This window comes from Ruditapes philippinarum, unplaced genomic scaffold (assembly GCF_026571515.1).
Source record: "Ruditapes philippinarum isolate M1 unplaced genomic scaffold, ASM2657151v2 ctg733_1_1_1_1, whole genome shotgun sequence".
NCBI classification, from domain to species: Eukaryota; Metazoa; Mollusca; class Bivalvia; order Venerida; family Veneridae; genus Ruditapes; species Ruditapes philippinarum.
In genome coordinates, this window is record NW_026856433.1 from 1,271 (window position 1) to 23,980 (window position 22,710).

The following is a 22,710-nucleotide window of genomic DNA, read 5'->3' on the forward strand; positions in this document are numbered from 1 at the left end:
GCTTTGATGTTTGATATATAACATCATCTATAGGTCCTCTACCAAAGTTGTTCAAATGTCAAAAATTGGCCCTGCCCGGGGGCAGTGATTCTCATTATGTACACGTAGTAAAAACAGAAAATAAAACAAATGTTTACTTAATGGGAGAAAGCTATAGCTTAGATATTTGACTTAAAATGTTGCTTGGTGGACCTGTATCAAGATTGTTATTAAACCCTTGGGTCAAAATTATGTCTTGCCCAAGGGGACAGTGACCTACTTTCTTGTCCTTTGATGTACAGCAATGACATTTTGACCATGTGCACAGTTTTAGTTGTAAATTGAATTTTGACCTAGATTTTGATGATGTGACCTACTTTCTTGTCCTTTGATGTACAGCTATGAAATTTGAACCATGCGGTGGCATAGCATTTTTCTCAAATGCAATCTTGTTTTATCTTGTTAAGAAATCTCAAACTTTTTGGGTTTGTTTACCTGTTTTGAGGGGATACTCGTATGCTATATATTTGCAATAATAAATAAATATTAACCAACTAAAATTTTTCTTTGTTTCTTTTATATCTTTTTGCTATAGTTTACAAGCACAAAGTCCACATATTAGTGACAGGCGTGAAATCTGTACAGGTTAAAAAGTTTTTCTTGATAATAAGTTATATACACATGTAGTTAAAATTAAGCTTATTTATGAGTTGCTGTCCCTTTGCCTTTATTTTGCTTTTAGATTTTATGTACACTCCATATATTGGTATATTAATTGGAAAGAAACAAAAATGAATAGGTCTCTATCTCAGTTTATACCTTAGACTGCTGACTGCTACAAAATATGTACATGTGGCCATTGTGAACCAAGATCTGTTGGCACGTCCGTAAAGTCTAACCATGGTCCGCACTGTTCGCTTTACATTCAGTACATATTTTGAAATTCTCCCTAAAAAGATGAAGTGTTGTCCAAGTTGAAGATGGGCAGGTCCATTTAAAATATTTGGCGTGACCCATTGTGAATCTACTATTAAATAGGGTCAATTCTGCAGATTCCAGACGACTATCATGGTAAATACCTGATGTTTAGATTGAATATTACTATTATGCCGATGGTAGAACACACGAGAGACGTCGATTTTTCCATTATCTTCCATGGGCATTTTCAATAATTGTCTAGCTTTACACGTTTTATTTTTGTTGTCATTGCCCATTCCAGGTTTTATGCTCCCCATATTCGTGCCACTTTTTCGACTCCGTAAAAACGGTTATGCACGGGATTGTATATATTTAGATGTGACGTCATTTGCGTTATATAAACATAGCGTAAAGACGCGTCAGAAGCTCGCATAATATAATTATAATATTTACCTCGCTCAATAACTAGACTAATTCAATATCATCTAATAAATAAAGTGGTGAACATTGTTCAGGTATTTTGGACTGACAAGAAACTTTGCATCTTGTATACTGTATAAGTGTACACATTATAATGTGAAATGTATAAATTGTTACCATATTAACCTATAATTTAAATCAAGCCTGCAAAGATTCCATTTCAAGAAGTAGACACATACTGATTCATTTATAAATCTGACTCGCAATAAAATTTAATTGAGCGACCTGCGGATAATTTTTTGCTAATATTGCGTTAGGACTCTACCTAAAATTCGTCAATATTATAGTTGATTCAGCGCAGGGTAACCCGATCCTAAATCATTTAAGAGAAGGATTTTTTTTATATATATTTAAGAACAAGCCTCTGCTTCATTAGTTTTCTAATATTTATTGTTATGAAACAGAACAAAGGTTTTCATTATAACCGCCCGTTATTTGATACAATACTTGGGGTGTGAGCGATGCGAGACCAAATGGTTAAGTTATAAATCAATGTAAATCTGATTTTTAAAAACAATATTATATTATATTAAGTTGTTCCTGTTCACAGCTAAAATCTTGGCGAACAACATTTATATAAGGAGTCGGTATTAGGCATTTTTTAGTTTATTTGAAACAATAACTTCTAAATAATGTACTGAAAGAACCCGCTATTTCTCTTACTTTTGTGACTTTGAAACAAATATAGTTAACGGTTAGTTTGAGCTTATTAAAATGTGGAGAAATAAACGGAAATTTATCATAAATCATATCAAGAAAGAACGGAAAGATATTTCCAAATGGTTCCTTATCCCAGGAAGCGTCCTGTGCGGAATTTCTATATTAATGTCTGTCCTGGCCGTCTCTTTACCGTACTGGGTTAGCGTAAACGATGTGATGGAGACCACCGTCGCCGGACTGACGGATGACACGGATGTGACGTATTTTTACGGGTTGCTAAGATACTGCTTGAAGATGAAAGCTACTCATCTTGATACAGATGAATGTAAGGCCAAGGACTACTCGTCGTTAACTGGTAAGTTAAAATTCTGATTCTAGTTCATCGTCATTTTGCCAGCACATTATGTACGAGTACATGTAGATCTAGTTAATTCCAGTCAGCGTTTGTTCTTTGAAATATAGGCAATGCCGTCATTTTGCCATTTAAGCCGTAAAACATACTGTTTCAAGTATGTTCAGGTATTTCGGACTGACAATAAACTTTGTCATTGAACGCCGCCTTTCCTTGTTGATCTTGTTTATAATAGTCTTTAAGACACCTATAGCGCATATCTCCAGAACCACTTTATTATTTTAACCAATGGTCCCAAAATGGGACTCTTGTACCTTGCCCGATTTCAATTTCGTTACATTCTGCAAAACCGCAGACGCTGACTTTTTTCATTTTTCTTAATTAACATAATAATTTGAATAATTCAGATATCATTATATCTTTTTTCATCAGGTTGGGAACAGACGACATTAATTACATTCATTGTTTCTATTGTGCTTAATGCTGTCGCCATCGTGAATGTGATTTTAAATCGCCGATGTTGGAACATGTTATTTCTACTTATTGGGGCAACACTATTGGCATTGGCCTCAGGTATGAAAGTTTAGTACACAATGTAAATTAGAAACTTCTAAATCTTAAAGCTGCAACATGATAACCCGTATATATTCTTCTTTTATGTTTCTAACCCATTTCACACAATTATTTATACGACAAAAAATTATTCTAAATTTTACCAAATGAACGGCCAGCTGTGAATGCGCGAAATCTGTTAAATTGGAATGAATCTTTTGTGTTCAGTTTTCTTAGGAAACTTATTATTTTAGTGTGTTTTGATAGTTTAAAACTCATATCAAGCATATGAATACAGCGTGATTTTTAATTTGAAAAAAAATGAAGGACATTTCGCCGATTACAGCTTTTAATTTTTTATGTAAATATTCTGGACAGGTGCTTGTCAAGCAGTCGGGGTGTCACTGTACCAGATCAAAGCTTCCGTCCTTGTCCTAGACATTGGTGGATTAACTACGGCAAATTTCAAACCAGAATTTTTCGGTGCAGCATTCTGGTTCGCGTTCCTCAGTGCTGTAGGCTCTATGACGGCTGGTCTGCTCCTGATGTTAGGAACATTTACATGGAAGAGGCCAAAAATAATGCGCAAGGTACATTATAAATCTGTCATTTTTTGACTTTGGGTAGCGTTTGCAAATTGACTTCAGACGTATACATATCTCCAATTTATTGGCAAAATTGAACATATAGAGCTAGCGGTATACAATATGTTGATACAATTTTAGGTTGACTGTTCTGAAAAAGAGTTAAACTTTAAACTAAAATCATGCTATATATTTCTATTACAGAACATGTACAAGACAACAGTTCGAGCTCCAGTCTGTCCGTACAAAGGCCGCCGTCCAGCTCTAATATCTATAACCAACATGTGAACTTATAACCAAATGTTAAGGATAAAACTTTCATTTATAACAACAAATTTGTCGAGTAATACTACATTTGTACATCCACAGTTGAAGAGAAATTATTTTAAAAAAACAACACTTTTTATAGAATACAAGCGTGTACAAAGTTACCAAAAGCGCAATAAACCCACAGAAGGAGGCTATAGTAATAATTACGCCTGTGAATTCTGGGGTTGCAGGGTCACAAACTACATTTAACTTCAGAGAAACAAATACAATACATTCACTTTTAGAGTTGTGTGTGTGCGTGCGTGCGTGTGTGCGTGCGTGTGTAGAAATTCATTGGGATGTTATCAAACAATCGTTTGCATCTATTTTGAAACGGAATTCAATGCAGTAACTTTCAATGTGGGTGGCTAAAATGGTTACCTTTATATTTTGGAAGTTTAAATTATTTATTATGTATCTATTAATATATCAACAAGCATGCATAACTTCTACTAAAGTAAAATATATAATTTCATTAATTTGTACTTAAAGCAGCATGTCAATTTTCACATACATTTCTAAAATGTATTAAAAAGTTAAATATTGTCAAGTGAACAAAGAAAGTAATTTACACATTGCAAACGGAACTAAATATCTACGAAAATTAACAAAAAAGCTGGTCCGAACAGCAAAAATAGCACATACTGCGATAGTCGCGCAGTAGAAATATGGTGATAAATACTGCAAAATAAGTATTGAATTTATCATATTGTGAATATTTTTTATCTTTGTACACTTTTCTCAAGATTGATTTTCTTGATATATTTTGGTTCATCAGATCTGGAGGCATGCAACTTTAATATAACACAAGTTTCAATAATGGAAATTTGATTGAAACAGTTTTATTAGTTTCGTAAAACTATTTTATGAAAAAATACATTTGCGGTATCTTTTCATTTTGAAACAAATGTTATTGGTACATGTAATTATTATTTACTGCTCACTTTCTTTGTCTGATTAAGATATGCAGATGTCTTGATAAATAAAAACTTTCCAACAATTTTCAGTCAAGTCTTTTTTCTCTCTAAATTCATAAATACATAACCTATCGAACTTTGTATATTTTACAAAATTAGCTAATAAGTGAATGACGTTTTATTTTTCCAATCGAATGCACAATTTTAGTTGATACATATAGACTGTATTGCGTGTGGATTTCTTATTAATAATAATAATTGTTCAGTTTGGTAAAGCTTTGTATAGTTTGTTGCACAATTCATAGTGAAATATCTTAACAAACATCGGCGGGATAAAGCACGTGGGATTTAATTGGTAGGAGTGGTTCTGAATATGCGCTTTTCCCGCCCAATTAATATTTATTTTTCCGCTATAACTGTTTTAATATAACACTCGAAAGAAAATTATCAATAAAATTTCAACAAACCGAGCCTTTAAACTTTAAGTTTTCACATAATTATTTATAATTACACAAACGTAAATCGAGCGTTATTATATTTATTGGGAATGTCTCTAGTTGGGTGTATACACTTCTCATTGTTCAAATACTTTCTTGACAGAATCAATCAAGAAGCAAACAAGTTCGATTGTCCACAGTATATCAGATTTCATGTTAGTGAAATGAGCCGCGTCACGGCAAAACCAACATAGTGCGTTTGCGACCAGCATGGATCCAGACCAGCCTGCGCATCCGCGCAGTCTGATCAGGATCCATGTTGTTCGCTAACCAATCCTATTACAAGTAGAGAAACTGATAGCGAACAGCATGGATCCTGATCAGACTGCGCGGATGCGCAGGCTGGTCTGGATCCATGCTGGTCGCAAACGCACTAAAAAAAAAAAAAAAAAAAAAAAAAAAAAAAAAAATGTTGTTTTGTTTTAGTCGTGACGCGGCTCAAATCATCCAATAAAATATCGTGTTATTATGATGGAAGATGTATACTTGTAGCATAGGAACGCGGTATTCAAAATATTTTATTTTTTGTATTTTCTTTCTTTATTTGTTAGTGTAAAAAATGAAATTATCTCTGAATTGATTTGAACTTGAAAAGATAAGATTTTACATACGTGAAAAAAGACTTAATTTTGATTTTTATAGAAAATAACCGAAAGCTCGACATAAATAAGGTTATTTTTAATACGATATTGGATATCAAAGGCTGCTTGAAATAAGAGAGTGAATGTCTGTTTAACACGTAGTTTCATTATGCCCCTTGTGGACAAGTCAAATACGTATACTGGGGTCGGAGTCGGGGCCTCTGGTGTAGGTAGTTTGGTTTCGATCCTGGCGTTTGCGCTTCCATATTGGATTTATTACGATGAGGACCTAACTCTCACTGACGGAACCGGAAGTCATCAAGTTCAGTGGACGTACTATTATGGTTTCTGGAAATTCTGTAATAAAGTGTCGTCTGATGTGTCGAACTCAGATAGATGTGGAAGTGTCGAGTCACATTCAGGTATCAACGTGTTTATTAACATGTTTATAAATACGTCTACATTTTCTAATATGTCTAACTAGAATAAAGGTGATTAAAAGCATAATGAAATGCAAAACTGCATATAGTAGAAATTTTAGTGATGGGGAAAATTTTCAAAATAAGTAAACGTCTATGGTTACCAAGTACTGTAATAGTAAACGTAATGCAATGAAGTCAAATAGCATTAGAGCCCTTCCTATAGTTTGTTTTTGAGCCTACCGTTGTAGCTCGGTGCCATACTGTTTATTTCAATGCTTAGTAGCTTATTTCGTTTTTTTTGTTGTTGATTCTTTGGGGGGATGGGGGTGTGGGGGGTCTCCAGTCAATATAATTGTATCCCTTAACTGAATATTACTCATCGTCTCTTAGTATAATAAATACCGATTTTTTTTTCTTTTTCAAGTATCGCGCTTGACAAAGAACAAAATTCTGAAAAAGAACAAAATTAGATCTTCTTGAAAATTGCTTAATTATTTCAGATGTTGAGCAGACAACAGCATGTCTTCTGCTACTTGCCATTCTATTATTTGTAAGCGGTGTTGCTAATGGTTGCCTGTACCTGACCATATTTAAGAAAGAAAAGCTATGTCTCTACATAACTTGGATATCTGTGGTAGCAGCGGGTAAGATCATTGCCTTTACCCTTTTCACCATTTTCGTTTAAAATAAATAGATTCAAGACGATAATGTCACAAGTGACATATATGAAAGTTTAAGATAGGGTCGCACTGATCAATATAAAAAAAAATCAGAAAGTCATTTACAATGACAAAGTGATCCTTCATTCATAGTCAGAAAGCATGCCGACTTATAATCTAGGCAAACAGCTACTTGATTCAATGCCTTTTTTAAGAGTCATGTTGAAATGAAACACGTTGAAGATACTTTTTAGTCAATATGCCCGAGTCCTGGCCCATGCATGTCTACCTGTCAACAAATAATTCACGAGTTCGAGCCAAATACAGGTCAATACCTCGCCTAGCTTATGTGATACTAGTTTTGGTTAGTTTAGGAAGCGGATTCGAAAAGGTTACAGTTATGTCATTCGGGCTATATAAATACAACTTTGAAATTTAACCAACTCTTTAAATTAATTAACGCTTAATCTATGTACAAACCCTTAATCTATATACATGTACGGACAAGATTTTAACTAGAATGAAAGGATACATTGTATATGTATGTATGCATTCCAGATGAAATTATATTTTAATTTGGAGATTTTTTTATATTATTTTCATTGAATGGTAATTATTAAAAAGTATTAATTTTATGAGGTGAACGCCCAGTGAAATGTTGAAAGTTTATAAAATCCGAAATTATTCATTTGTGATAAACATCGTCTTTATTGGTTTCGTCCGTGATTGTTAGATTTGAAATAAAGTTATTGGCTTTTAAGTACCATTCAGATAGTGTACCAATAAACTGGAGTGACTTACATAATAAAACCGACCTTTTGATCATTAAATTAATATTCAACTCAAGAGAACATATTAAAATATTAAAGAAGGCAAAGGTATAAAGTTTTAACACCTAAAATATACAAGATAATCTGAAAATTGCTAAAACTGAAATTACAAAACAATACTTTGCACCCCACCCCACCACATAGCCTCCTCCCAAAGTATAGAGCTGGACCAGTGCAGAGTATCTGTGGAGTCTAACTAGACTTATACACTGTACTTTGATAAACATCTTAAAAATGGGTACGGTGGCTTAGTGGTTAAGGTATCTTGTTTTCAACTCAGAAACCGTGGGTTCGAGCCCTGCAGGGGTCATACCTTTTTTCTTCATATTATTTTTTCCTATAAAATGTATCTTTTTGATAACTTTAAAATGTTATTATTTTATATATATTTTCATTTTTTTTAAATTTTTTCAAATCAATCTTTTTAAAATTGGGAATAAACAAAGTCCTTTTTCATTTGGGGCCCTCTGTTACATTGTAAATACTTTTCTGAAAAAAAAACTTGATTATTTTTTTCCCAGGGAAATCCTCCCCAGTGACAAGAAAATACTTTTTTTGGGAAACAGAAGGAAACCATTCGTGAATTTTTATGGTTTTATATTACACTAAAAATTTTACTTCCCCCAAAAATTGCATCCCTTCCCTTTCTGGCTGTTGTTGGTTTCCTGTCTATTTTTTTGGGCCAAGAAAAACACTATTTTTTCCAACGGGCTTTTTAATAAGTTTTTTCACAGAACAGAAAGGGCGACCAGATACAGAAAAAGCCCTATGATTTCTTATGGATCAGTGCATAAAAACCAACCGAATAATCTTCGAGACGATCAAGATATTCCAGAAGATTACAGTTATATCAACTCGAAAGTTCCCAAAACTTTCCCAATAAAACAAAACTCCCCTTTTAATCAAACATAAATCAGAATCAATCGTGTTTTTACAAAGGTTCTTTTGATTCCGATGATAGTGATATTGTTTCCAAAAGTTTGCAAAGGGGTTTTTTAAGGTGAAAGCCCACCCCAAAAAAAACCCAGTTTGGGGAAACCAAAATAAAATGACGAAAATTTTTAAAAAACACAAAGGGGGTAAATCGGGAAAAACCACTAACCCCATTTTTAAAGATTCGAGGGAGGGCCGTTACCAAAAAGCAGAAAGGATAAAACACCCCACAAAAGTGAATTTGGCCTCTACTTTAAACCTTAAAACGAAAAAAGGAATCAGGGGGGATATTGAGGGCGTTTGCCGGGAAATCCCCCTATACCCCAAAACGGACTTGGGCCATTTTTGAAAAAAGGCAAAGCCCCAAAAAATCGCAAACCTAAAGGGTTCCCCGCCCCGGGGGCTTATGATAGGGGGGATGCGTTCATACTTCGACGAGTTAAAACCCAGGGGTTTTGCCGTTCACGCAGAGGAATGAAGGGGCTTGCTATTAGCCGGAACCGGAGAAAAAAATAAAGATGAAAATAACAACTTCAAGTTAGAGCAAAAAAATAAAAACTGAAATACATCGAGGCATTCTTCGCAAACATAGGCACAAATCTTTCCCCAAAGAAACCGGGGCAAAGTCAAAGCGGAAACGAAGACAACCTTCAGAACTACAGCTCAGACGGGTCCGCGAAATGACAGATGTTTATAGCGCTTCACCATCGGTTCAAGCAATATATCCCCCACACCAGTCACACAAGTCTGCCCCCTGGAACAGCGCTCGTTCAAGGCCGAAAACATCAACCTTGCTGAAGTGGTCATTGCATGCGTATGGGGTTGAGTCTATCCCAAAACTTCCAAAACATTTAAAGTCACCAATGAGGAGTGGAACGGAATCCGTCACACTTGAGGATCGTGAAATAAATGGAAAGAACTGTTCCAATGCGTAAAAATACTTAACTTTATACGTGAAACAAATTTGATATACTAGTATATTAGACGATATTTAAATTGGTGCTTGCCGTTCTGTTTACGTAGGAAAAATTATATTTACTAACCACAATGTACACACTTTTCGCATGCATAATAATTATATCATTTTAATTTTTTTTTAATAATAAAGTTTTCGTGACAATAAACGCTATTTCTATTACATAAGATGTAAAAAAAACATGTAAAAATGCTGCTACTGCTGTTTTGATTTTATTTTGGGTTAAGTTCTAGTTTACAAAGCACCTGTGCTTCATTCACATCAATGATAGTCACCTAGTTTATATAAATGTAGGAGTGCTTTCTTTTTCAAAAGGACTATGTGTTAACTTATATAAAACTTTGTACAAAACTATGTACAATCAAAGCACAGAAGGCGCTGAATTTGTTTGGGTCTCAGAATGTAAGAAAGGTGAAGGTTGTGAGATTATAAACCAATTTGTTTGGTAAGTGTCACCAAATTCTGTTTCCAGTGTTATAACTATAGTAAATTGGCTATAAGACTAATTGCAACACTGACATTCAATTCAATGTTAAAACAAAAATAAAAACAAAAAAAAACATGAGTTGCCTAAACTGGGATTTTGAACTCCGGACCTCTTGCTTCTAAAGCGAGCGTGTAAATCACTCAACTAGGGCGAGTTATGAGATAATAGCCTAAAGAATACCATATTATTCTTAATTAGAGTTTGTAACCCTTATTAATTTCGATATATTTTTTGTTTCACGGTGAAACCATTGTTTAAACTGAAGTAAAATAAACATTTGGAGGCTGAATATATTGCATGTATATCTATAAAGAATAATACAATATTAGAAATCTTCGACCAATCGGGAACTATTTTTTCGTTACGAAAATTAATGAGCCTGTCATTTGACAATCTTCGCGCAATGATCTCCCCCTAATTTTTCGGCGTTAATGTACATATGAAGCGAAATAACCGTTTCGAGGAGTTTGGACTACTTTCGGCATTTGCAAATAAGAACATCTTGGTCTGACGACCCAAACAAATAAAAACTAGCCCGTTTCCTCTACTTTGCTCAATACGGAGAGCATACAAGGGTTGCTGGTCCAAGCCTCGGGCGGGAAGTAATTTCTCTGTGACAACTGATCTCGGAAACTTGTTTAAAATGTTGTAGACTGTGTTGATATGGACGGTCATGGACAATGCATGCTGTTGTCCATGTTTTATTTGTCCTTAATAAAGTACAGCTAACATTACGTAATGTGATGATAAGATAATATCGGTCTCAGCAGTCTTTTTCGAATATTTAACACCGGTTTGGAGTTTTGGTGTTTTGGTGCGTAAGAAGAATTGACCACGAAGGCCGATATCATTTCGAACGAAGATCACTTAAGCATTTTCTGCCGATTTTCTTATAACGCTGTTCAAATTTCGCACTCTACTGTCGCTAAGATATAGAAATTATTAAACAAAAGAAATAATAAAAATTTAACAATTTTTTAACAATTTAAAATTACGTGGTAGACTGGATTATTATTCTGCCAGCCCATCTGTACTTTGATTTGCTATACCTCGTACCTGGCGCAATGTAGAAACAGTGTCCCAGTAGTTGTTAGATGACATCGCACTAGCACTTGAAAAGCCTGGCACAATCAATGTTTCCTTTATACGAAATACAGGTAACGAAATACGGAATTACCAACTAAGACTTCTACTTAAAGGCAAGAATAGCGCTAATGAACCATTTCCCGTGCATTAAAACCTGCGGGCTCGGGCTTTAAATGCGTCCTCGTGTTTCTATACTCTTTATAAGAGATTTTCAGCTTGTACGGATAACGATAGCCGGAGACGAACAACGGATAAAATATTCGGGGGTTATCTCAAAATATTTACTATTCTAATGAATAACCATACAGTAAGTTCTATAACCTTAGATAAGTTCAAATACATGCAATGCTTGGACGAACATTACTTTTATGAATATATCCACACACTAGAAATTGTTATGTAACGTTTAATCTCTGCTATACCGTGTTATTCGTTTAGGACCCTATTTACGGCGTATTTGATCTGACGTGTATGGGGTCTTTATATGGTCATACGTGGGATAAATTTTTCGACAAGTTCAACGCATTCTTCTGGAAATGCAAAATCAGTGCTGATCTCATAAAACATGTGATACTGCTGGGCATCGTTTTGGTGACCAAGAAACCTACTTCGTATATATCTTATAGTATCATGACGATGTCTCCAATATAACAGCATTCATAGGCCTATTGATTTCATGAGAAAATCCGGAAACGCAACCTTATTTCCATAGCATAATCACAATCGGCACTGATATGTTGAACAATGACGACAACATCATAAACTTCTGGTATGTTCGAAACCACATAAGCACAAGAAGAACTCTGTTTCTTGCAGACAGTTTATGAAGTACGAAGAGTTTCTAACAGATTTAGAAATGTCTTTCCCTGGTCACTTGGAAGAACTGGTACATTGTACCGATGTGAAGAGATAAAAGAAAACACATTTCTACCACTATAAATGTCTTTAACGATTCAAAAAAAGTCTATAACTTATATTTAGTGTCGGGTTAGGCGTTGGTCGAATGAATTATAAATCATGTAAATAAGTTCAAACTTCAACTTCAAAGTAATTGGTGATGTCGGGGGATCCTTTAATAAGTCGGTAAAATTTAACTTATTGTTCTGATTGATTCATTGTTCATTGTTACCTAAAACAATTATTTTTTCAACATTTATTTTGATTCGAAATAAAAAATGTGTTGAAATATGTTAATCCATACTTCATAAAGTACTATTATCTTTTTGCACGGGGTTCACGTGAGCAATGTAACATAAGTTTTTGTCGATAATTTATATCAAAAGTAAGGGGGAGAAAAAACATCAACAGACATAACAAAACATTTTATCTCTAATTATCACACTATAATTCATTTTCTGCTTCTCTGATCGGTTTACACTTTAATTTTTGTTATCTATTTATGCTATGGCGCAATCTTCAGAATGCCGGGGTCGACACGAAAAAAACACGAGGCCAGTCAAGTATAGCATGTCAGTCACACCAGAATACCCAGCAAACAAAAGACGTTGTACCAACGTTGTACTGACGTTAGACCCTGACGTTGGGTAAACGTTGGCAGAAGGTTGGATTTGAAAGTTTTTTAGACGTCAGAAACCGACGTCTATACAACGTCATAAAATGACCATTATCCAACCTTTTCTGACCATAATCCAACCTTATCTGACCATAATCCAACATTTTCTGACTATTATTTGGACATAATCCAACCTTTTTCTGACCATAATCCAACCTTTTCTGACCATTATCTGACCATATGCCAACCTTATCTGACCAAATTTTCTGACCATGATTTAACCTCATTCCAAACTTTTAGAATATGATTTTTTTTCATTTTGAAGCTCTTTAATAGGGTTAATAAATAAGCATTCTTATAATTTTAGCAATTTATTTTATACTCGGAATCACAAGTACATAACAAGAAATGTGGTACTATAACAAATGCAAGATTTACATAATATTTTTTGAAACTATTAAGCTTGACGGTATGTACTTTAATAACGCTTCATGTATTAATTAAGCATGTTTTAGAAATAAGATAAACAAAATCCTTCTTGAATATTAACACTGACATTTTATATAGCAAACATCCATGCATGTGTTTTTTCTTATATCACCACTGAACTGATCACTCTGAGTTTGGGATTTTTCAATCATCTATCCAACTCACTGATTGTATATTTGTCTTTGTATTTTATAACTGAATCTAGATCTGAATGTTAAATGGAACAATATTCTGAATATTTTGTTTTAACTATAAATAGCAATGTTCATGTATCTTCATTAGTATTCTAGCTTCTTTCGTCCTCCTACACTTTGTCGATCTGGGGCATACTTTAAGCGTATCATTACCGTCTCCAACCTGAGATCTCATCACACTTTCTGAAATTAAAAAAAAATAAAATAATCAGTTACAAGTGCAAGAAATAAATCACTTATACATATTATAATTAAACGAAATTCTAACAAACTACTTAAAAAGATACTTATTACTTTTAATTTAGTTTAAACCATGTAGTTTCGTGTACCTACTGTATATATCTATTAATTTTGATAAAAATGGCTTCGTGAATTTCATTATAAAATCAAGGGTAATTAGATCACTGTATTTTCTATAATATTTTGAAATATACCTGTCTCAAAATCTTGGTAGGTTTTCATTTTTCTTTTCCTCTAAATATTTTCATCTTCCTCCTGAACATTTGACACAAGTTGAATTATCATAATCTTCACAATCTGAAAGACGAAATATAATCGTTTTAGAATTAACCATGTGGTGGAAGGATGTTTGTCTAATACAATAGGCAAAATCCAATTACTATTAATCTTAGTTAACTCATAAGCGCATGAAAAACTGATATATAACAAATACCAAAATGAAATTAATTCTACTCCCGCAAAAATTTATATTGTTATTTTTTATATTCAATGTACTTTGTACAAATGCTCATACAACATCAAAGAAATTCACATGTTACTGTCATTTTTATAGATATCATCTCTGCCCAGCATGATCTGGTCTGCTAAGTGTATATAGGACAGATTGGCTTAGTGTAAAAACGTTTTATGATACGAGCATACAACTTGTTGATAAGGGTGTTTGGACTTTACACCTCCTGGATGTTTCACCCCTGGACGTTTCACCCTCAAAACCCTGGTCTTTTCACCTCCACTTTTTAAATTTGATAAATATATGAAGTAAATACCATTATGGGTTATAATTGATTAGTCTGAAATGTTTTATATTATTATAGATTTTCAATATTTTGTATTATATACACACAGTATTATATAAAAGAAAATTCAATGTTAGTACATTTTATTTTATTTACTTACATGATTTTTAATATTTTAACTTTTTTTTACAAGAGAGTATTTTTCTATTAAAGTATTTTATTTGAAATAATTGGTAATAAATTCATTCTAGCTTGATTTTTTTAAAGCATTTTCAGCAAGTTTTTGTAATAGATTTATCTTAATGAATAAAAAAGACAAAAAATGAAAATGACAAAATGATAGTTGAATATTTAGAATAAAATATTTAGAATAAAATATGATACCATTTTTATTTTATACTTATTATTTTTTTATAAAATAGGAAATAAAATTATATGATGAAAATAACAGTGTTTATTTTAATGTTATGTTATTGTAAAGTGCATACATTGTAGATATTGTAGTTGACTCTGAATAAAATTTAGTAAATCTGATAATTTTGTTTTATCTGTTTTTCATACATTGATACATATATTAGGTAAATTTTATTTGAACAAGAATGTCATTTTTTAAATAAAATTTCTTAATTATAAATTTCAAAAAACAAATATTCTCTCAATGTCTATCATGCAAATTTATATGATATTGAGTTATCTCAATTATCACTCAATATAATCCAATTAAGGGTAACAACTAAGGTATGTCAAACAAGTTTACTGATATTTATCCATACAGTATACAATAATATTTATAAAAAAAGTAGCCAAGTCAAGTCAAGTCAAATTTCCTTTATTACACAAATTTCATGTTAACATGAATAAATGTGGTTAGTAATAAATGCAATGTTAGTAGAGGCTCTTTAAACATATGTACAATGTATATATAATTTCAGTGGTAAAATAATTCGTAAAAAGAGTATTTGTTCATATCATTTGCTGAACTGCAGTACGTTCAATTAACAATTATGTATCAAAACCACAAATTGTTAAATTTCTTAGTAAATATGTTACCACAAAAAAAATGTCTAGGAGGTGTAAAGACCAAAGATGAAACGTCCAGGAGGTGTAAAGACCAAAGGTGAAAAGTCCAGGAGGTGTAAAGTCCTGAAATCTTGATAAGCAGGCTAATTAACAAACTATTACTTTTATTGATTTATAACTATGATAATGTGTTTTCTGATTGATAAAATGTTGTTTGATTACATTAGTAAAAAGATAGCTAGTCAAATACAATGTGCTTTCAGATATATCTTACCAAAGTCGTATCATTTACATGTATCAAATGCCATGAATCATTATCATAATATAAGAAACACATGGTATGCTAACAGTATGGGTAAAGTACTTCAATTAACAACGAGTAGTTTAACAACTACACAGATATCAAAATCAAACTGCATCTGATACATGTGTAAATGATTGGCCCCTCATATAAGGGAAATTCACGTTGATAAGTAATGAGGAAATTTTATTTACCAGCATTTGAATAATGAGAGTCTTACGTACTGGTTTTAACGTTTTATTGAGTTCAATTGCTAGGATATTTCCTACCATTGATTGTGCATTTATTTGGGATGGCGATATAGTGTGGGAAAAATGATCCGATAATACAGACTGTTCTATAGCAAATGATGAAGTGTTCTTACGTGGAAACAAAAATATTTATCTCGCGAAATCACGTTACATTAAGTTTTACCAGTCAAACATTTCAATGATCAAATAACCATCGAATCCATGCAAACATGCGGTAAATTAGCATTGAAAAACAATATATAATGTTTGCCTACCTTTTTCTTTTGTTTGGAATATACAACTTTGTCTGTCAACCCGTCGTTTTTTTGTCCGCCAATACAATTGAATTTCAAATCCGATAAGTCGCAAATTCGAATTTACTAAATTATTTACCACTATAAAATGAAGCCCTCAAAAATGATAACAGCTTCATTGTAAATTATATAAACATTTCTTAAACTAATTCGAGGAGATAAGATATTATTTAAACGAAAATAGAGCAAATATATTTCATACTGATCTGCGACTATCCGTTTACAGAGCGCCACCTATCGAATATCGTACGTTAGCCACCCACGTGATACTGTTGTTTTGATGGAGAAAATAAATATATAATGTTCCCTTTCTAAACTTAAACTTAAAATTCTCGCTGTTTATGCTTTAATTTATATATATATTGGTTTCATAAATTAAATTCACCTTTTGTCAGATTACCGACCAAAACCCGACGTCGAGTCGACGTCAAAATGAAACGTCTGCTAGACGTCGGGGATTCAACGTCGATTTGACGTTGTATGAAGGTCACCGACGTCGCGACCAAAATTCAACGTTGATCCAACGTTGGGTCAACGTCGGGTGTTTGCTGGGTACATGATAATCAAACAGGAACATCAGCTGATTTTAGGGGAAACATTGCTAATGGACTTTCAACGTCGCAAGAAGAACCCCCCACACAATGAGTCGGAGAAGAAGAAAGAGGCCGTTTGCTGACATGATTAGGGAAAGTCAATTATTATACAACGATTTTATTAAAAACAAAGTTCCAAGATTGCTCCGCCAGCTTGGTGTCGAGAAATCTTCTGATGAATCAAATTAAATATTCAGAAAATACTTATGAAGGGCTTTTTGTAGTAGAAATAACTGCAGTCATTCAATTTGGCTTGGCCTTTTGTTATCTTTTTTTCTTTAAAAAGAAATCATTTTGAAACGCTCCCTTAAAAAAATACCTCACGTAAACTTTTAATACACCAAATTTGCGTCAATGGGTTTTTTATTTTCCCCACCATTATCCCTAAAAATTCCAACCTGGTAATTTTTCCCCTAGGGGGGTAATATTATAGGCCCCCGGGGAAAATTTAAAAAAAGGTTCCTAGTTTTCTTTTTACAATAAAAAATGTTTAAAAACATATTACTGTTGATTCGGGGGGACTGGCAAGCTTTTTTGGGGGTTTTTTCTGAAACCCTTGCAATCCTAAAAAAACCGGGACTGGGAAAACTGTATGGGGTAAAATTTTCCTGTTAAGGTTTTTTTAAAGTTTTAATTCATCTTGCAAAACACCAAAAAGTTTTTTTCTACGGGGGTTTTTTCCATAACTACAGTAGAGTTGCAAACAAAAAAAAATTTATTTCATTTTTTTTTGCAGCCAAAACTTTATCCTTGATATATGGGTACTTCCTTAACAGAGACACTTAAAAAAGAATTTAAAAAAAATTGCATCGACTGGGATTTGAACTCCAGATCTCTCACACACCAGACGAGCGCATTACCCCTGCACCACGGAGAAGTTATATAAACAATGCCTGAATAAAATCTAGTGATTCTAAATTTAGAACTTCCATTGTAATCCTTACTAATTTTGAGGTATTTTGTTCAGGATAAACCTGTTGTTTAAAATTGAAGTAAATAATTTAGCGAAAATTTTCTCGCCGAAACAGTCATCTACATGTATATATTCCACTACTCGGCAGTCAGATTTATTTGTGTAGTATTCGGTAATCGACATCGCTAAAAATTTCATTGATTAAAATCAAATTCATCCGCGTAATTTGTGATTGTGCATTTATTGACAATTCTATAAGACAACGCTACTTTTAAACTTTGAATGCGTTGTAATTTGTTGGATACTTGTAACAAAATAAAAATATTTCTTTCTTTTAAATCGCTAGTTTTAAGCTGTTTTGAGAACTACTTGTTGTTAGGTTTGTCGTGAAATTCTGTGTCAGAGATTGAATGTCAGTTTGTATTTACTGACCTTCGGTCAGAAAATACAAAAAACAACACAATGTTTCCCTTGAACCAATCGCAACTACTCGGCCCTTTCCGCCAGTCTTCGGATAAGGACCTCGAACACAATAGTATGAATACACAGAACGGATACGGTATTCCGGTGTAACCTACGCTTAGAAACTAAACATGTAAACAAATAGTAATTTAATGCTGGGAGTTGTTGACAAGTTTATTTCCAATATATGTAGTTAAAGTCCACATAAAATAAGTGAATTTATAGGTACAAAAGCAAACAATACATTATTTATATATTTACTAATATGGCTGTAGAAACCGAAAGTACAAAAAAACAACCTGTTGACATTTAGTAGGATTTGTTTCAAATTGAACATCAGTGGGCATATTTAAATTACAAATTGTTGTCAGACATATTTTCAAGCAGAAGAGTACCGGAACAAACATTAGATGTCAAATATATACATTCGTTTTACATTATCTCTGTTTCTGTTTACATCTGTAAACCACGTGGTAGAACTACTTTCAATCCGTATTGTTCCGAGGTTATTATAGTAATAGCCGAGGCAGTTCCAAATGCCCTTGAACTGAACTAACACCCGAGACGGTTCTTTCAGTTCTCCGGTTGCTAATACATTTGTATACATTATTACCATGTTTTACATGTATTTTCATAATTGTGAATATTTGGTTGGCGGCGCTAGGCAGTAATGGCAAAGGATAGGGGGTAGATGAGGGGGAGAGAGAGAACAGGGTGCTACACGAAGAATGGGGAATGGGGAAGGCTTATAAGACTTTCACGCAATTCTCCTGGTAAATGGGACTTCTTAATTATTCTATTATAAAAGTGTAAAAGAAATCACAAAGTCACACATGTGAAGATGATTGCACTAAAAACTTTATAAATAAGACCGGGGTTATTTAAACATAATTCTTTTTAAAAACTCTGATTAAGCGTATGTAATAAACGAAATGTTTTGTGTCTAGTATTTCAAGAAAGTTTAAAAAAAAAACATATACATGACGAGGCTTATTTCACACTGTGCACTTTTCATCATTAATATCATTCGATCAGCTGAATTTGTAAGACAATATAACTGGTTTCTGTTTTTATTTTCTCCGTAGTTACAAATTGCATTCATTTGATATCAGGTTTTAATTCATTTGATACCACAAAATACTCACAAAACAGTAATATCAGATTGCACTATTTGAAGGTTAAATAGCAAATTATGACATACGTGGCCATCTTATAAAAGTGCAGAAATTAAACTTCAAAAATATTTACACGAAATAATTTGATTATTGAACCACATCTGAATATTGTATTTCGGAATCGATATATTGGTATTTATAAACGAGATTTACATGTACAAATTTATTGATTTTATTTTGTTGATATTCAATACAAATCGGCACTACATAAGCTTATCGTATATGGACTATTTTCCGGATCTTTTTTTACGAATTCAGTCATGTCGAAACAAGACGACGAGAACGCGACGGTGAAACTGGAAGAACAAAAGCGGAAATATATCAGTGTTTTAAATGGTTGCTTTGGATATGTTGTATATCGGTTGGTTTACTTGCGTGTTGGGTAGGAAAAGTACAGTACTATGCTGTCGGAAATACTAACGATGGTAGTGACAATATTCATAGAGACAGTAGATATAGGAGTTTTAAAGCATTTGACCAAGATCGTGATGGTTTTATTTCGGAGCCGGAGTTTGAACAAATCCATCGTCGCTTGATTAACACTCAACCAGAGGAGAGGTCTCAAATTGTAAGAAAAAGTTTCGTTATGAAGTTATTAATCAAGTTATGTTAAATAAGTAGGTAAAAAAATTACTACCTATTCTATTTATTTTATTTGGGAATATCTTGACTCATTTTGTTATTGAGAAATATTAGTATCAGAGAGGAATAAGTATAATATGATTAACAAGTAAAGGGAAGTAACAGAATCGCCAGTTTGAAATATTACTGAAAGAGTTATCTTTTCTTGATACCAGCGATGAAAGGGCTCTGGCAAAAAAAAAGAAAAAAAGGAAGAAATCTTTTCGTTTATTTTCCACAAAAAAGACCCTTTAAAGATGGATTTAGGAAAAAAAATCTAAAATAGTAGGAACATTTTATCATTCAATTTCAATGCATCCAGATTTGGCTACCTATCTGTTTAGATAATTAGTTGATTTAAAAATACATTTAAAAAAGTAGCTATATTTATAATCATTCTTTTATGATTTCTAAGGCATCAAGAGTTGAAATGTTTTGTCTTTTGTAAAATAACAACAAAATAAATTTTCCATATATATGCATGTCTTTTAAAGGTGTTAGATGAATTAAAACGTATTGAAGAGGAACAAGGAAAACTCCACGACCTTATAAATGATCTACAGTTAAAACTTACAGGTTTGTTAGATCTTAGAAAAAATTTAGTTATAGTTAATAAAAAGTTTTATTATATTATATAATATTTATACCTCTTACTTGCGCAGCAATTCTTTTCATAACTAGTGCAAAATGATTTAATAATACATGCCGTCTTTTCCAGTCGCTTAAAATGCAGTTTGCTATATAAATAGTGATGACATTATGAAAGAACGACTCCAGTTCGACATTGACCGCAACATTTTGTCGTCGTGTTATTGGGGTGCCATGGCACAACAAACACCACAGCGGCAATACGGTGGCACCATGGCGAAGCATCAAGCGGCGCCAGAACGCCTAACTGTGTCGTTATGGTGCCCTATTTTTGGCTACAAACAAATATATGATTTCAGACTCCGAGTTGGCTCAATGGGGACCCTGGAGCACGTGGAGCGACTGTTACATGAGTTGCACTGGTAAACATGGTGGTCGTTTACAGAATCGTTCAAGGGAGACAAAATCAAAGTCGGTCGTACAGGGTCATCAAAAAGAGACTGAGGAACGCCCATGCAATGCTGTACAATTCGCAGGTTGGTTATTATATTACACATGTAATTGTTTATGGAATATTATTACTAACAGTATAAACACTTCCCATTCATTTAATCATTTTTTAAATATATTTTTTCCATTAGTATTAAATATATATTCAGAATCTGAATATACGGACACTGCTAACAAAATGAAGCCGTCGCAGAAGTTACATTCCTAGTAGAAACTATTTTAGCAAGTTCTTGTAGTATATACATAACTCGCTTTTAAACACAAGTGAGTTAATGACCAAAATACGGGATTAAAGTGCAAATTTTAAAACTTAATTTAATCACTTTAAAGACTTATGTCTAGATATATGTGATGGTGACATATTAAAAACTAGGTCGTGATCTCAACATGGCTCGAACTCACGATCCCTTGGTTGAAAGGATAATACTTTAGACGTGTGCCACCTCTCCCCTCTCTTTTAACAGCCGCTTAAATTTAGAAAAATTTAAAAATATTTTTTAATCTTATAGGTTGCATTAAAAGTTATGGAACAGATGATAATTTTGGTGTAAACTACGACTTCGCCGATCAAATGGCAGTTGCCACGTGCACCGCCCTTGCAGTAGACGGCTATATCCACGCTGTTAGACGGAGGTGCTCTTCGCTGTCGGTCTCGTGCGCGGAGACGTGTAAGCAAATAGGGTAAACACTGAAACTACTGAATTATATGTTAAAGGAAATCTACATCATAATATATAACTCAATAATGTATAAAAACATGGGTCACAGGGACAATGTCATGATTCCCTAAATGTAAATAACGATTGGTCAATACTTTCTAAATTATGACCCAAACACAATTGTTAAAATCATTTTGATTTGAAAGCTGCTTACTAGTATTTATGAAATTTTGTTGGCGATAAAATGAGGTTTATATTATACATTTTTACTGCAATACTGATTTCTATTTGACTTGTACGCAGCTGTTAAATCTGTAGCGCCTCGTCCAATATAGGTTTTGCAGCTTCAATGAAAACGAGGTTAGATGGAGTACAATAAGTATATGATACAGATCGGACATGAAAACGTAGAAGTAATTCTAAAGCAGTAACCATATTATTACCACACTGATTCATTTCTTTGGATTTACAGGCACCAATTAGTTCTAGTATATTTATTTTTATATATTTTCACCTTTAACATGCAGTTAACATTTTTATGCAGCATTACTGTGATATTTGTTTTTTATGCATGCATACTTGTATTTGTTTCAGTGGAACATGTTTCAATTCTCTACACATTTATAGAGGGTCACAAGTTTTGCTGAGAGACGTTCACGGTTCTAAGGGATTATATGCTTACAAGTACAACGCTTGTGGTGGTGGATGTGGTCCAAACTTTTGTTGTTGTCGGTCTTTAAAACCTTAATTGTTCATTGTCGTGTCACAAACATTTCTTTGTAACAGAAAATGGATTCGAATTACTGGAGTCTATGCATCTCTTACCTGTAGAAGTTGAGTTGGTTTTGACACCTGGTGTTGCTTTAAAGTTGTAACACCTGAGGGTAGCAAAAATCATCTTTCCTGTTTCGGCGCCATATGACTTAAAC

The 22,710-nt window shown here is 33.2% G+C and overlaps 3 protein-coding genes and 1 long non-coding RNA gene across 4 annotated transcripts; 3 read left to right on the forward strand and 1 right to left on the reverse strand.

Moving 5' to 3' along the window:
* The first annotated feature begins 1,988 nt into the window (after positions 1-1,988).
* Positions 1,989-4,729, forward strand: LOC132746509 (uncharacterized). Its single transcript, XM_060735692.1, has 4 exons — positions 1,989-2,392; positions 2,822-2,962; positions 3,320-3,531; positions 3,730-4,729. The coding sequence occupies exons 1-4, from the start codon at positions 2,092-2,094 to the stop codon at positions 3,811-3,813; spliced, it is 738 nt and encodes a 245-aa protein (XP_060591675.1). The 5' UTR covers positions 1,989-2,091; the 3' UTR covers positions 3,814-4,729.
* Positions 4,730-5,694: 965 nt separating this feature from the next.
* LOC132746515 (uncharacterized) lies at positions 5,695-9,608 on the forward strand. The gene is made up of 3 exons (XM_060735697.1): positions 5,695-6,251; positions 6,752-6,895; positions 9,286-9,608. Exons 1-3 carry the CDS (start codon positions 5,999-6,001, stop codon positions 9,606-9,608), a joined length of 720 nt encoding a protein of 239 aa, XP_060591680.1. The 5' UTR covers positions 5,695-5,998.
* A 3,104-nt stretch (positions 9,609-12,712) lies between these two features.
* LOC132746510 (uncharacterized) lies at positions 12,713-16,811 on the reverse strand. The gene is made up of 3 exons (XR_009627990.1): positions 16,222-16,811; positions 13,853-13,955; positions 12,713-13,601 (listed from the first exon to the last, which is right to left on the reverse strand). It is a non-coding gene; the product is annotated as an uncharacterized LOC132746510 (long non-coding RNA).
* Positions 16,812-18,919: 2,108 nt separating this feature from the next.
* On the forward strand, positions 18,920-22,639 carry LOC132746516 (uncharacterized). Its single transcript, XM_060735698.1, has 6 exons — positions 18,920-19,001; positions 19,616-19,971; positions 20,519-20,600; positions 20,972-21,148; positions 21,632-21,803; positions 22,376-22,639. The coding sequence occupies exons 1-6, from the start codon at positions 18,920-18,922 to the stop codon at positions 22,527-22,529; spliced, it is 1,023 nt and encodes a 340-aa protein (XP_060591681.1). The 3' UTR covers positions 22,530-22,639.
* The last annotated feature ends 71 nt before the right edge of the window (positions 22,640-22,710 follow it).

What these genes read in the sequence shown, in the direction of transcription:
- LOC132746515 (XM_060735697.1), top strand. Translation starts at nt 5,999, where the DNA reads ATGCCCCTTGTGGACAAGTCAAATACGTATACTGGGGTCGGAGTCGGG. An exon ending in AAGTGTCGAGTCACATTCAG is followed by an intron (nt 6,252 to 6,751) that starts GTATCAACGTGT and finishes TAATTATTTCAG; the next exon opens with ATGTTGAGCAGACAACAGCA. An exon ending in GATATCTGTGGTAGCAGCGG is followed by an intron (nt 6,896 to 9,285) that starts GTAAGATCATTG and finishes CTTTCCCCAAAG; the next exon opens with AAACCGGGGCAAAGTCAAAG.
- LOC132746516 (XM_060735698.1), top strand. Translation starts at nt 18,920, where the DNA reads ATGAGGGGGAGAGAGAGAACAGGGTGCTACACGAAGAATGGGGAATGG. An exon ending in ACTTTCACGCAATTCTCCTG is followed by an intron (nt 19,002 to 19,615) that starts GTAAATGGGACT and finishes GCACTACATAAG; the next exon opens with CTTATCGTATATGGACTATT. An exon ending in TCTACAGTTAAAACTTACAG is followed by an intron (nt 20,601 to 20,971) that starts GTTTGTTAGATC and finishes ATATGATTTCAG; the next exon opens with ACTCCGAGTTGGCTCAATGG.
- LOC132746509 (XM_060735692.1), top strand. Translation starts at nt 2,092, where the DNA reads ATGTGGAGAAATAAACGGAAATTTATCATAAATCATATCAAGAAAGAA. An exon ending in ACTATTGGCATTGGCCTCAG is followed by an intron (nt 2,963 to 3,319) that starts GTATGAAAGTTT and finishes TATTCTGGACAG; the next exon opens with GTGCTTGTCAAGCAGTCGGG. An exon ending in GGCCAAAAATAATGCGCAAG is followed by an intron (nt 3,532 to 3,729) that starts GTACATTATAAA and finishes TTTCTATTACAG; the next exon opens with AACATGTACAAGACAACAGT.